We start from the raw sequence: 15,265 nt of genomic DNA, 5'->3' as shown, positions 1-15,265 counted from the left end.
AGTGATATGCCCTTCAGTACACAGCCAATAAATGGCATTGCTCAGATTCACACCTTTCTTTTTTAGAAAAATTGTCCTGGCTGATATATAGAGAATGGATTGGGGAGGTTGCACCAAGAGTGGACAGAGAGACCAGTTAGGAAGCTACCGAAGGAGCCAAAACTGAGAATGATGGTGGCTTGAACTAGGATGAACTAGTGGGGATGAAGAGAAGTAGATGGATTTGAGAAGATTTAGGAGAAGAATTGATAGGGCATGGAGATTGATTGGATGTAGGGAGAAGAGTCAGAGATGGTTCCCAGGCTTCTGGTCTGAACACTGAGTGGATGTTTGTACCATTTGCGGAGGGGAACAGGTGTGAGGGTGATGGAGAGGGGTGGGCTCCGTTTGGATGGTGAGACTGAGACGCCGACAAGTGGAAATGACAGCTAGGAAGTTAGATAATCAGGGCCAGAGCTCAGAAAACGGGTCAGAAAGTCATCCACTTATTCACTTATTTAAAAAAAAAATCTTTTTTTTTAAGAGAAGGGGGTCTTTATACCATGAATTATAGAGCAGTTCATAGAAATCTTCCTTACTCCCTTATACAGATGTATAATAATACATTTTATGTATGTACTATGTTTTTTTTTTCAAATGGTTTTCAATTTGGAGGCATTTAGACAGGTTTAAATATTTTGCAATTGTTTTTGTACCGTTGGAGTTGTGTCTTCAGAATAAATTCCTAGGCATGGAACTGCTAGGTCAAAGGAAGCACGCATTGGTACTTTTATCTTACTACAAAACTTTATTGGTAGTTTTATCTTATTAGAATTGTACTATATTGCCCAACTGCTGTTTAATTGGGCTTGTGCCATCTGTATTTCCACTAGCAATACATGGGAGTGCCAGTTTCCCCCAACCTGTTTCAACAAAGTGTATTGGCAAGCTTTTGAATTAGTTACAATCTGATGGGTGAGAAATGACGTCTCAAGATAGTTTTAATTTGCATATATTTTTTATTTTTATTTTTTGGAGACAGGATCTCACTCTGTCACCCAGACTAGAGTGCAGTGGTATCATCAGAGCTCACTGCAACCTCAAACTCCTAGGCTCAAGCGATCCTCCTGCCTCAGCCTCCTGAGTAGCTGGGACTATCGGGTGCACATCCAGCTAATTTCTCTGTTAATATTTTTTTGTAGAGATGAGGTCTCACTCTTGCTCAGGCTGGTTTTGAGCTCCTGGCCTCAAGCAATTCTGCTTTGTCCTCCCAAAGTGCTAGAATTATAGGTGCAAGCTACCATGCTTGGCCTGCATTTCTATTTTTAAAAAAGGAGTTGAATGTGTTTTTATATCTTTAAGAGACTTTAATATATTTTTTGTGAATTGTCTTTTCTGTAAATTATTCACATCATTTGCCATTTTTAAATATGAGTTTTGGTCTAGTTTCCTTAACTGCTAAAAGTTTCTTATATCTTATACATATTGTCCCTTTATCTATGATGTATATTATACATATTTTCACCCAATTTATCATTTGTTTCTGAATGTTGCTCAGTGTTTTCTATTGAGATAATTTATATACCATAAAATTTACCCATTTAAAGTGTACAATTTAGTGGTTTTACTATATTCACAAAGTTTTGTAACCATTACTACTATCTAATTATAAAACATTTTTAAGAAACCCCATACTCAGTCTCCATTTCCTCCTCCCCCCCATCCCCTGGCAACTACCAATTTACTATCTGTTTGTATGGATTTGCCTATTCTGGCAATTTCATATGAGTAGAATCATGTAATATGTGGCCTGTCTGACGTCTTTCATTTAGCATAATGTGTTCAAGGTTCATCCATGTTTAGCATGCATCAGTACTTCATTCCTTTTATGGCTGAATAATATTCCTTTAGACAGATATAGCATATTTATTTATCCATTAATCAGTTGATGGACATTTGAGTTGTTTCCTTTTTGGGGCTGTTATGAGTAATGCTGCTATGAACCTTCATGTATAAGTTTTTATACGGACATATGTTTTGAGTTCTCTTGCATATAAGGATATGAGTGGAATTGCTGGGTCACATGGTAACTCTATATTTAACTTTTCAAGGAACTGCTGAACTCTTTTCCAAAGTAGTCTCACTATTTTACAATCCTATCAGCAATTTATGAAAGTTCCGGTTTCTACATATCCTCCCCAACACTTGTTATGGTCTGTCTTTTTTATTTTAGTCATCATAGTAAGTGTGAAAGTAATATCTCATTGTGGTTTTTTATCTGAATTTCTCTAATGGCTAATAATGTAGCACATCTTTTTGTATGCTTATTGGCCATTAATATATCTTCCTGGGATATATGTTGATTCAAATGCTTGGAACATTTTTAAATAGGGTTGTTTGTCTTTTTCTTGTTAATTTATAAGAATTCTTTATGTAGTCTGGATACTAGATACTAGACCTTTATCAGATATATGATTTGTCAGTATTTTCTTCCAATCTGTGACTTGTCTTTTCACATTCTTGAAAGTGTCCTTTTATGCACAAAAGTTCTTAATTTTGGTTAAGTCCAATTTGTCTATATTTTTCTTTTTTTGCTTGTGCTTTTGGTATCATATCTGAGAAACCATTGCCTAATCCAGGTTCATGAAGGCTTGCATCTGTGTTTTCTTCTAAGAGTTTTTATAGTTTTCAGTTCTCACACTTAGATCTTTGATTCATTTTAAGTTAATTTTTGTGTATGGTGTGGAGTAGGGGTCCAAAAAAACCTCATTTTTTTGCACGTGGCTATCCACTTGTCCCAGCACTATTTATTGAAAGGACTATCCTTTCACCATTGAATTATCTTGGCACTCTTGTCAAAATCAATTGACCATAAATGTAAGAGTTTATTTCTAGACTTTCAATTCTATTCCATTGAGTATGATCTTTATGCCAGGGTCACATTTTCTCAATTAATATTATTTTGTAGTAAGTTTTGAAATCAATAAGTGGGAATCTCTGTGTTCTTCTTTTTCAAGATTGTTTTGGCTATTCTGGGTCCCTTGCATTTTCATGTGAATTTTAGGATCAGCTTGTCAATTTCTACAAAAAACGACAACAAAAAAAACCCACCAGGATTTTGTTAGGAATTGCATTGAATCTGTATTTCAATTTGGGAAGTATTGGCATCTTAACAATATTAAGTCTTTCAGTTGTTGAACATGGGATATCTATTTATTTAGGTCTTCCTTCATTTCTTTCAACCATGTTTTATAGTTTTTAGAGTATAAGTTTTATACTTCTTTTGATAAATTTATTCCTAAGTATCTTATTCTTTTTGACGCTATTACAAATGCAAGTGTTTTCTTGATTTCCTTTTCTGGTTGTTCATGTACAGAAATATAAATTAATTTTGTATGTTCCTCTTGTAGCCTGCAACCTTGCTGAACTCATTTATTAGTGTTATTTTTTTTGCCATGCAAATTTTCTTAATGTGTTCAAATTTTCAAACTTTCCTGGTATTACATTTAGATTTTCAGTCTAAGTTAGAATTTCCTTGTATCCAAGTTATAAAGGAATTCACTCAATTTTATAATATTTGTAAAGTTTGAGAGGTGACATTCACTGCTGTTTAGTCTTGAGGTTAATAAATATTAGAAAGTATTTTAAATAAATACAGATCATCATTAAAGAGATAGCTTGGTGAAGTGAAAAATCATTGGATTTGAAGTCAGAAAATCTGGGTTAGAGTCAAGACTATTCTATTTACCAGCTGTTTAATTATAGGCAAGTCATTTAGCTCCTTACAAAAAAAAAAAGAGAGAGAGAGAAATCCTACAAAAGACGCTATCCACTTCACAGAACAACTCAAAGTTTCAAAATGGAAAGTGCTTTGTGAACTATTAGGCCTGCCGCCAGTGTAGGCAACTTCTATTTATTAACAGTAATTATTAAACATTTATCAGTGCTTCCATTTTCTTTAGGAGATTTACCTAAGATACAGAAAGGTACAATGTGACCATAGCCTTCCAAGGGAACCTGTGTCTAAAAGCCATTTATTAAGTACACACAAAGAGGTTTTGTTATTTTCCCTGTTGTTTTTCACTCTTCATTCCTTTGGAGTGAGAGAAACACCAAGAGAGAAAAGACCTTTTATTTCCTGTAGAATGTAGAAAAGTTCCAGTGTATTTTAGGAACTAACCCATTAAAAATGGAGAAAATTAAACCAAATCCTGCAGAGCCACCACCCAAGGAAGGCAGCAGTCCCAGGGTCTGATGAAAGAGCTGTCATCCACCCCATCCATCTCTCTGCAGCAGGGGTCTGTGAGAAAACCATGGAGATGTGATTGCTTCTGAAACTCCTCATGGCAGATTTTGGCACTAAAACCTTATTTTCCTATCCAAAAGAAAAATCACAGGATTTCACTTATGTGAGTAAGAGTGTGTTTATGGGTATGTGTATAAATTAACACTGTACTAGCTTGGATTGCTTTTCATTTCTCTAAGCACTTGAATTGCATATCCCTCTTTTCAGTTTTCAGGGTAGCTCTGCCACTCAGTAGTTCCCAAATTTAGGAAATCTAGATTTGCAAAGTATAATGAAATCATTGAATTTATCAGTTGCTCTACTGAAAGCTTTGGGTTCCAAAAATCTAGCTTTGGGTTACAGCTCTGGGCAAATTATTGGCCTTGGTTAGGCCTAGGGTGACAGCTGCTCAATATTCACACGTGGCAGGGGCAGAGCACTCAGCAAATGGCAACGCTTCTGACTAGCTCTTATTATTTGCTGTGCATTTGCTATAATGTGCGATTCATTTGTTATAAATCATCAGAGTAATGCTATTTTTAATTTTAAAAACCTCCTAAAATTCAAGACTTTTAGTTTAAAATTAGGAAAGATATAGAATGAAATTGTGATTTGATTCATTAGAAACATTTTCTAAGAATGACACAAATCCAAAGCCAAAAAGAAGATTACTGTTTCTTTGTAAGTAACAACTACTTTTTATAAAAATGATACATGCTCTTTATTTTTTTTAAAAAAAATCAGGCCATATAGAAAAGTACAAAGACATGAGCCACCAGTCAACCCAGGCCTCCTGCCTAGAAATAGCCTGTGTTGACACTTGTTGTACATTTTTCCTCTGCAGATGTAGAGATGAGTACAGATTAGGAGACAGAAGAGGAGAAAAAAAAAGAAAGAAAGAGTGATAAATTTGACAGCATAAAAACTAAAAACTGCTCTGTGACAACATATCACAAAGTCAAAAAATAAATGTCTAAGAGAGGAAAATATACAAAGAGTTCTTATAAAATATAGATGAAAAAGACAACTCATTAGAAATATGGACAAAAGACAGGAACAAGTTATAGAAGAAACACAAATGGCCAATAAACATACAAAAATAATCCTCAGCCTCACTCATTATTAAAGACATGCAATTTAAATTGTCTGACCATTGTGGCTGGAGCCCAGAGGTATGGCCAGGTTGTGATCCTGTGTGTGTGTGTGTGTGTGTGTGTGTGTGTGTGTGTGTATTTTCTGGAACCATATACAAGAAAGTGTTCATAGCCATTAGCTACAAGGAGTCAGACTGGGAATGGGGGGAAGATAGGATGAGGCATGCAGACACAGGGAGGGAGCATTTTTAATTTTAATTGTTTGTTCTTTTCTCCCACTTAAGATTTTTAAAAATTATATGTAGATAATACTCTTATCATTTAAAAATCTAGTTCAGTTTTAGGAAAACACACTTGCAACCAAAAGAAGAAAAGATAAGCCCCTGAGACATCTATTTTGGTGCTAACCCTTGCAGAGAGTAGGGCTTTTTCTCCCCAGCCTTTGGAGAGCTAAAATTGACAACTGGAGAGCTGCCACTGAGGACGTTCTCTGTCTATTAAAAGAAACTGGCTTAGTCCAGGGCCCCCAGAACTCAGTCTTCTGATGCTCTGTGCCCCTACTGATGACCCCTCATCTAATCCCGCAGGGATTCCTGGCTCCATCTTTTCCTTAGCCTGAGCTCCCAGGCTGCTCCAGGCCCTCATGGCATGTATGGCCATGAGAGGCTTCCCTACTGGGCAGAGATGGGAGAGGAGAGGAAGTGGCGACCTGGAGCTGCAACCTGATCCTGTCTTGCATAAGGGCATCAGCTTAAAGCTGAAGCGTGGAATGGCCAGCTTTGGCAGGGCTGCGAGGGAAAGTGATGCAGCTGCACAGCTGGTCAGTTATAAAAGAAGCATAGCAAGCTCACGCCTCCCAATGACATGTGGACTTAATTCTGGCGAATTAAGGCACAAACTTGAAGCAAAGCAGAGACACAGACTCTTGTTGGAAAGCACCTTAATATCTGCTCCATCCACCATCTGCTGCTTTTCTGTCCTCCAAAGCGCTCAGAAGCTGCTTGGGCATCCACATATTGGTATCTCACTGCCCCCCTAGGCAGCCTGCCCCATTTCTGGACAAAATCTACTATTTAGCAACCTCCTCCTCTGACCCTTAAATAGTTCTTCGTTACATTGATTAGAAAATCATCTTTCTATAACTTCTCCCCTCTCAACAACCAGGTGTTAGACTAGAAAAGTCTGCAATTTGGAATTACAGACCTTGGTCTGAATCTGTTTCTGCCACGAACCCACCATGTGACCTTCAGCCAGTGGCTTAATCTCTTGAGGCTTCATTTCCCTTTCTAGTAATCGGGCTGTCAACTTCCCTGGTCATTTTGAGATGAAGGGAGGTGGTGCATGTAATTCACTTAGCACCACAGCTGGCAAAAGCAGGTGCTTAATCAGTGTCCGTGCCCTCCTTCCCTCTGTCCTTCCCCAGTGCCAGGCCTCGGCTCTACAAAGAGATCCTTCATGTTACTAAGTTGAAGACTTCTATTGTCTTCCCCTTGAGTATTCTTGTCTCCAAAGTAAATATATTCAGTTTAAGTTCACAAATTTACCTTGGGCTGCTCGTGTACTTACTTTCTACTTTGCTGCAGGAGAGTAGATTTCTCTGTGTCAGTGATCCCCTAATTATTATGAAGTGGGGGGGACTATCCCCTTCCTTTTCTGGCACCCACCGCATCCCCAATAGCTGGGATTCCACACTCAGGCCCTCCCAGGGTTTTAAGTTGAGTGTTCATATGATGGGGTTCTGCCTGCATAAACAGAAATATTCTCTCATCCTTTTACTAGTCATCAAACTTTCTCTTCAAGAAATATTACACATGTTACAAATCCAAGGGGACAGGCCCGGTTAGATAAGAGTCTGCCAGCTCTGGCTCTGGTCGCATCTGTTGGCAGCTGGATTGGTGTGAGGAATCGGTGGTTTCCCCCAGAATGCACACGGGGCGCCAGAATGGAACAGCTGCTCTGCACCTTGGCAGGAGTTGAGGTAGTCGGTCTTGCGAATGAGTTTTTTTCAAATAATGACCTTGTTCAATGTGGGATATTAAAGTTTGTTTATGTGTTTGTTTTTTAACTCCGTCCAACATTCTAGCAGCCTGAGAGATTTGGAGGTTTTAAACATTCCTCCACAGTTTCAAGATGATAGTTGACAAACAGATAACTATAAGATATTGAAAACAGCAAAGATGTGAAGGGAAACGCAAGCCCTGGGGAGATCAATAAATAATGAGGCGAAGAAGTGAGTGTAGTCAGTGACAGATCCTCGCAGGTTCATTACTTGGGCTCCTGCGGAAAGCCAGGAGGGGCAAGCAGGACTCCTGTAATTCTGTGAACTCTGGTTCCTAGTCCTTAAATGCTCTCAAATGCATATCACAGGTGTTTATGTTCTCTTAACAAAAGACGCATTGTTCGAAAATTGTGAACAGTGGTCGAGTTTGAAAAGATTGTGTGTAGTCTAATCTAAACACTAGCTTTGTCAACCTCCTTTGCACTCCCTCCCTCAGGAGGACTCACTGCCCAGTGTGTGCTGTGGTTCTCAGTCTGTGTCACCCTGAGCCCTCATGTCCCATGGAGATTGTTCTGGGGCAGCCGGGTGGGAGCAAGCAGGCGGGCTCCCAGGCCCCCTCCACCTGCTTCCTTGAGAGCAGCCTCTCACTTGCCTGCTGAGTATATCAGAAAACCATGGAAGATTTTGTTTGGCTTCTTCTGCTCCAAAAAAGAAACTTCAAAATCAATGGTGCCATGGTGTTTGCATCCATTTGCAAGTGGTTTTTTTCCGCTCAGTGGTATGTTTTTGAAATATAACCACATTAATATACATAGATAGAGTTCAATCCTTGTGGAATAAACCACAGTGTATTCGTTCCCCTGCTGATGGATATTTAAATGGTCCCCCATTTTTCACCATCTCCAATAATGCTTCAGTGGAGTTGAGGACATTTTCCATATACGCAATGGGCAGTGTACTCTAAGCTGGATGGGAGGGAGGGGACAGCAGGGGGCAGGTGAATGGCTGGTGAGAACGTGGCGACAGTAGAGTATGGGACTCGGAGCTGCGTAGATGCAATAAAGCCAGGTCTCCCCAACCATCAAAGTGGGTCTGTGAGCTGGAGGACCCAGAGGTGACACAGAGTAAGCAAGGATGAGGCACAGAGTGTGACCGTGGGAATGGGCGGCTGAGAGTAGAGAGGAAGATGAGTCTGTCAAAAACCTGAGAAGCTAAAGTGTTAGCTGGGTCATTTGCTGGGCATTCTCTTTTGCTCCCTGTGAGTCCCTCTCAGCCCTGCCCTGTGCCCCAGAGGCTGGCCTTTAAGTGCTTTCTCACTGCCGGTGCCCTTGCCCTTGGCCTCTGACTGAGAGGCACACAGCTTGTGTAGATAGGAGTGGAGACAGGGCATCCATCCCCAGCCCTCTGGGCAAAGTCCCTGCAGGTGGGCTGCGACCCTCTGCTGCAAGGCCCTGCTCCTCTCCCCGTGAGTCGTCCTTCCAGTTACAGCAAATGCCCCCTCCCTGACCCACCCTTGCCTCGGGGGCCTGCATGCCCATCTTGGGTTTCTTTTGTGCCAAGAATCATTCTTTTGATCTCTTTCCCTCTATTAACATGTTCACATGTGCCATCTCTTTCCTGCCAATCTCATGGATACTGAAATCCCTGAAAACAATGACAGGAGTAGGGTAGGGTAGGGAGGAAGTTGTTGAGTCGGGTGCTAAAACCTAGTGAGGGACAGTGTCTGTAAGTCTACATAAAATGAAACTATTTCACATTTTATAACTATCCTTTAAAAACAAAATCCATGCCTATTTTTTTTCATGAATTGCTAGTTTTAGCACAATATCTGACATGTAGAAAGCATTTTAAAATGAAAATAAATTGAATAGGACTGAATTAAATTAAACTGAATTGAATTGAATTTCACTGAATAAATGAGATGCTAATTTTGCACATTTTAAACATCATGGCTGACACCCCCCCTTCTTGCGTATGGTTTTTAATAGCTTCATGAACATCAAATAATAAATCAGATCAGGGATTGAATTTCTGAGATGAATAATAGATGTTTGCTTATATTAGCATCTCATGCAGAAAAATGTTGAGATCATGAAATCTGGGGATAAATTCAGAACCCCTTAAGCTTTCAGGACCTGCTTTCTTGATATTGTGAGCAATTTTGCCCTTGGAAATTTCTATCTCCCAGGCAAAAATCACCTTACAGTACTTCCAGAATATGTAATTATTCATTTGAAAATAATTTTGATAGACATTTAGTCTATTTTCTTGAATCATAACACTAAGTAGAAAGAAACAAAATAGAAAATCTTTTTTGATTTTGAGTTTTAATCAATCTAAAATACTGTGTGTTAAGTCTTTGTACAATAGGAGTTAAACCTTTTCTGGCATCACACAGTGATTATTCTCCTCAAATAGTAGATTTTAGTGATAGTTAACCATGGCAAAAACACAAAGTAAACATGGCTCAACTTGCATTTCATCTTTTTTTGGACGTGGGAAGGTGTTTCCTCTCTTTTTTGCTTTCTCCAAACACTGAGCATGTAGTAGTGTGACGCTATCCCTGTGGCTCCCGTTGTCTGTACATGTACTTGCATTTCAGACTACCCGTTATTTTAAAAGCATTTTAAGTCAGGACTTGAGATTGGGCCTTTCATGCCAAATCAATGACAAGGACTAATTTGGTGTTGCTGAAATCATTTATTCAATTCTTCATGTACTATAATAAGAAAGGTAGTTTTAAAGCAAAGGATATTGTTAGCATTTATGAGGAAGAAATTCTAACTGTTCTAATGCAGCAATAAAAGTTCTTACCAGCAATCTTGATTTGGGGTAGCCCCTATCAGAAAAAGTCTAGAGCTAGTAGCTCAGCAGATTTTAACATAGGACAAATGAGGAGACAATCTAGAGTAAAAGATGATAGCTCCACCCTGATTACAACCTCAGAAATGTGTTCAGCTGGTCGTCAGAGGAGCAAGAACTGCTTGGTCCAGGCTAGGATGCTTGACTGGGATGACTTTTTCTCCTATGCCAGCTCCCATGTATGAGTCATAGCTCCTGGGGTCTAAACCAGGGGGCCCTGGGGAGTGTGCTGGCTTCAGTTAGTGATGGGGAAATGGCAACATTCAGGATGTGGGAGAAAAAGCACAATTTGAAGTCAGTGTCAAGGTCAGACTCTTATGTCCATCTCTTGTTAGCTGTGATATCTTAGGCAAGTCACTCAGTCAGCAATCTCAGTTTTCTCATCTATCAAATGAAGATAATAAAAATTATCAAGAAAATTAAAATCAGTGTCATAAAAAAGAATTAAAGTACAGCTTAATTCTTAGTTGTTGCTGGTATGTTTTGCCTATCACAATCTAGTGTTTCCCTCCTTTAAACTTGTGGTATTTTATCATTTCTGTTACTCTTTTGGCAATTAATTGCCAACTACCTACCAACTTACATTAGTGTGTTGTATTCCTTCACCACATCTTACCTCTCTGTGCTGCCTACACTGTCCAGCCCATGCCTCTCCTGTAATGGGCAAGCCGTGTCTGTTTATTAGAGGAATGTGAGCGCATTACTAATAGCATTTTTAAAACTCCAAATGTTGACAGGGAGATGAGTAGTAACTTTATCTTTTTATTTGAAAGGATGTGTTTTTATTTTATTTGAAAGGATTATTATTATTTTATGTTCATAAGATCATACTTTTTTTGTTCGTTTGTTTAAATGGACTTTATGTTCAAGGAACTAAGCTTCTCTCCGTGATCAATGAGGGCCATGGGCCAGTTTGCAGAGGGTGCAGGCAAATGCTCCTGGGGGGTGAGGCACGAGGAAGGGGTCTGTCTTTCTGTGGGCAAGGCTGCTTACATCTGTGGGTAGGTCCCACTTTTGGGTGTGACTAGTAGGCAGGGGACTGGGCTTGGCCACTTCCTCTACACAGCATTGACACTTTTTATCCATCTCCTTACTTCTCGAAACGTCCCCCTCCTGTTTGCTGACACTGGACTCAAAGGATCATAGACTTTTAAATGATTCACTTAGTGACAGGCCCTGGCCATAGCATCGAGCCATCTGGAGTCAGCGTCCAGTGTTCTCGCCACTGTTCAATGCTTTTAAAAGCCAGCTCTCCCGAGAGCTAATTGCGCTCCCACATAAATCATTTCTTCCAGCTTGCTGGAAGGTTCCTTGGCTTTCTGCTTATCTCTGCAAGGACAGTTAGTTCCCAGTTGCTGCTGCCAAGCATGTTAACTGATTCTGCTTTCTATGGTGACAGGCACATCTCATCGTCCTGAGTAGAAGATCCTCTCAAGAGGAGGCAGCAGACTCCGCACACCTTGTCGCCCATGCTGCCCTTGCTTCTGGGAGGCCCGAGCACCATGGTGAGAACAAGCCTGCTCTCCTCCTATTCCCCTGGGTCTGCAAACTAGCTGCCTTCTGGACAGATAAACAGATGGACGGAGTTGTGACCCAGGCCCCCCAGAGGGCCTTCCTTGTTTTATCTGATCATCTATAGTTAGGCTACTCTGCTGATTTCCCCAGCATCCTTTGGTTCTATGCCCCCAGCCTTCCTCTAATCTTTGACTCTTAAATACAGCTAATCTTCATCCAAACATAGGTATTACGAGGCCCAGAGAATCTGCACTGGGCTTACAGGGAAATCTGCTCTGCTTTCAAAGGTGATCTATTTTTAAAGATTGTTGTGATGCTACTATGGCAACAGCCCTGGCCTGTGGGCAAGGCGGCCTCAGACTGTCTCAGAGCTGAGCTTTCAATCAGGATGAACTTACAGCTTCAGGATTCCAGAAGGAAGGTGCCATTTATGTCTCATAAGGTTTTTCTTATCCCCACATAGTAGGTGGAGCAGCAAGCTCCAGGGATTCTTTAATCCACCATCCTGGCTCAGAGCATACAGAGCATACAATGTGCCTCTATGGATAGAAAACACATACTAGTGATGTTTTTTTTGGTCAGAGTATTCAGAAATGGAGTATAATTCATAAAGAAGACCTAGGGGTGTATTCTAAGATATCAGATAAAAATAATTACTCATTAAGTAAAATAAGGTCCAATGTATTAAAAGCATAAAATCAGTGTCTGGAAGTCATAGGGTTGGTTCAGGAAGCAGCAGTCAGGCTAAGATGAGCACGTGGCAGAGGATGAAGGGAAAGCCTCTATGAGCAGTCTGGTCTGAAAAGATCCACAGGCCAAAAGGGGACCTCCAATCCACAGAGGAGCCGATGAAGGGGGTACCACTGTTCATCCGTCTGTCCATGCCCCCTCTCTCATTCTGGCCTCCTAGAGCTTGAAGCACCTTCTCGGAACTAGAGGAACCTGCCTAGGGATGGAGAGAAGAGGCAAGTGACCTTTCTGGTCCTCCCTCCCTAGAACATTCTAACATAACAATCAGGTTTCCCTTCAAAACCTTCAAAGAGTGAACCAACTTTTTGGTGCCCCAAATTCACTTAATAAGAGGAAAGAACCTTCCATTTCATAGCTATTAATAAAACACCTAAAATGCAAATACAGGTTTGTTTGATGGAAACTCCTAGAACAGCAAGAGTCACAAAGCTGAATGTCTACAAGAACCAAGCAAACAATGTGAGTGAAGTGGTGGTTATTATAAACCAGCAGCAGCAGCAAGTATAATTGTAAGTGGCAGTGAACTGCTAGCTGTAGTCTAAGAGACGACCCAGGGTGGTGAGGATTGTGGCAAACCAGAGAGTCCCAGCCCCTGGTACTTAGCTCTGGCCCATTTCAGCCATGTGGAAGGAAGGTTTATGTTGGCAGATACTTCTGCTTTTTCAAAAGAAGGCAGAAATTTGGATTTTTATGTGAAATCTCCAATTTTTAATTGATGGTTAACTAACTCAAATATGTCCTCTGAATGAGTCAAAACAAGTGTGATGGTTGGAACCATGACTTCTGACCTGGAAAGCAGGAATGTGAATAGGTGGTTGTCAGATCTTTCCTGTTTTCCTCGGGGGCTCATGGGTTAAGACAACTGGAGGGTTCTGGGCATTTGACCTGGTGGAGTGTGGGGAGGAAGGGTCTCTTCCTGAGCAAATACCAAACAGAGAGAGGAGAATAAGGCCAAAACCATCTTTTTGCCTAGAGGGATTCCAGTTTCCAGCACCTGACCTAGTGTCAGTGCACTCACCTGTTGAAGGTATGAATTGGGTAGGGACCCATGGAAATTATGCCCTAAAATGTTACTGTCCTGTAGCTGCAAAGTTAGGGCATTCTGCTTGGTGTGATTTATAGAATCAGAGATAATCCAATTTGAAGCATATATTTTTTAGAAGATTTCCAGCCTAAATATAGTGCTGTTATTGCCTCCCCTGTAGATTGAGAATGATAACAATATGTATTTGATATAGATAATAATGTATGTGAGAAGTAAATGACCTCACAGTCAGAATTGAAATATGTGAGGAATGTAAGGTAGAGGGATAAGAAGACAACTTCTCCCAGGACCAAGGAGTTGGGACTGATGGCTTTACAGATTAGGAGGTGGGGGGCGCAGGGGACGGCTTCTGCTTGAAGCCAAGGATTGGTTGCTTGAAGCATAGGCAAAAGATGACAGAGAGAATCAGAAGCAAGCAGGAATCATAATAATAATAAACATAATAACAACAATGACAATGACAACAACAGCAGCAGTTGAGCACCTCTTGTGTGCAGGTAGGTGCAAGTACGCCCACAAACACGCTTGTTTAATCCTTTTAACAACCCTTGGGCACAGGACATGAACTCTGATTTTATAGATGAGCTCACACAGCCAGCTCTTCCTAGCAAGGTGTTCCATCAATCTAGACAACCTTCTGTCTACTCATTGCTCTACCCAAAAAGGACAAAAGTCCCTATCAGTCTGTAGGATGCTCCTAGATATGCTTCTTAGATTCAGCATCTACCAACCAGAAGCACTTGAAACATCCATCACCTTGATGCTGTTGGAAGAAAGTTTACCGAAGCCTTAAAGGGGAGTAAATGCTACGTGAGCAGACTGGGCAGAGAAGCAGGGGATAAAAATAGATGCTGATTATACAGCAGCAACTTGAAGCCCTGGAGCAGGTGCAGAAAGGAGCACAAGCCTCACCCCTAACGCCTCAAACAAATCACCTAAAGGAGCAAGTCAGAAACAAATAAAAAACCAAGAAAAAATCTCAAACTATTCCTACCTAGTTTGAAAACTGCTGCTGTCGGATTCCTTGTTCCCTTAGCAGCAAATGTGGGAAAGGCTGGAAAATGAGCCCACCAGGCCAGCACATGTTGCATGTGGGGAATCGGCTTCCCTCTAGAAGGGGCAATCAGACAGGTACCACCTGGCCAGGGGCGCAGCGGAAGCCTGGGGCAGGGAATTCCCATTGTCTTTTATGTCATCTCTCTGTGGCTGATGCCCCCACAGCAGGAATGAGAAAAACTCACTCAGGGCTGAGGTGTCTCCAGGCCTCTGCTGCCTCCAGCAGGGGGAAGTGAAAGGGGGCAACTTGGAACGTATCTTTGTCTAACAGCTAAGTGGGGAGCAGATCCCTCAGACCTCTCACCAGCCCGGAACTTTCTGACCTGGTCTTTGAGCACTTCTGGTTCAGCAGTCCTGGCCAGAGCCCATGGTACAAGTCTACATGTTCCACTCGGCGCTGAAGGGGCTTCTCAGCTCTGCTCACCCAACCTTGTCTGTGCTGTGTACAAAGACCTTTGGAGGCTTTTTTTGGGACTCTTTTTTTTTTTTTTTTTTTAAGAAAAGAATCTTTAATGAGAAACATTTCTCATTTGAGGATTCTCGATGGCCTGCTATATCCTCACCGCATGCCCATTGAAGGCATTGCCCTATAACAAACAAAACGCTACTGGCCAAGAAGCAAGTGTTGTGGGCTCCACGCTCAAGCCAATCCCTTTGCTCTGTGCCTTCCCTGCATTCCT

At 41.0% G+C, this 15,265-nt stretch overlaps 1 protein-coding gene and 1 long non-coding RNA gene across 3 annotated transcripts in view; one reads left to right on the top strand and one right to left on the bottom strand.

Moving 5' to 3' along the window:
* The window catches only part of TTC23 (tetratricopeptide repeat domain 23), a 73,812-nt gene that overhangs the window by 30,442 nt on the left and 28,105 nt on the right, over positions 1-15,265 (top strand). For both annotated transcript variants that reach the window (XM_045560829.1, XM_045560830.1), the window contains one exon: positions 11,619-11,724. In XM_045560829.1, the coding sequence (XP_045416785.1) occupies positions 11,619-11,724 (106 nt within the window). The remainder of the gene's footprint in view (positions 1-11,618; positions 11,725-15,265) is intronic.
* LOC123644617 lies at positions 12,400-15,040 on the bottom strand. The gene is made up of 2 exons (XR_006737189.1): positions 14,909-15,040; positions 12,400-12,680 (listed from the first exon to the last, which is right to left on the bottom strand). It is a non-coding gene; the product is annotated as an uncharacterized LOC123644617 (long non-coding RNA).

This window comes from Lemur catta, chromosome 9 (genome assembly GCF_020740605.2).
Source record: "Lemur catta isolate mLemCat1 chromosome 9, mLemCat1.pri, whole genome shotgun sequence".
In the NCBI taxonomy this organism is placed as follows: domain Eukaryota; kingdom Metazoa; phylum Chordata; class Mammalia; order Primates; family Lemuridae; genus Lemur; species Lemur catta.
This window is presented reverse-complemented; position numbering and strand designations above follow the sequence as displayed.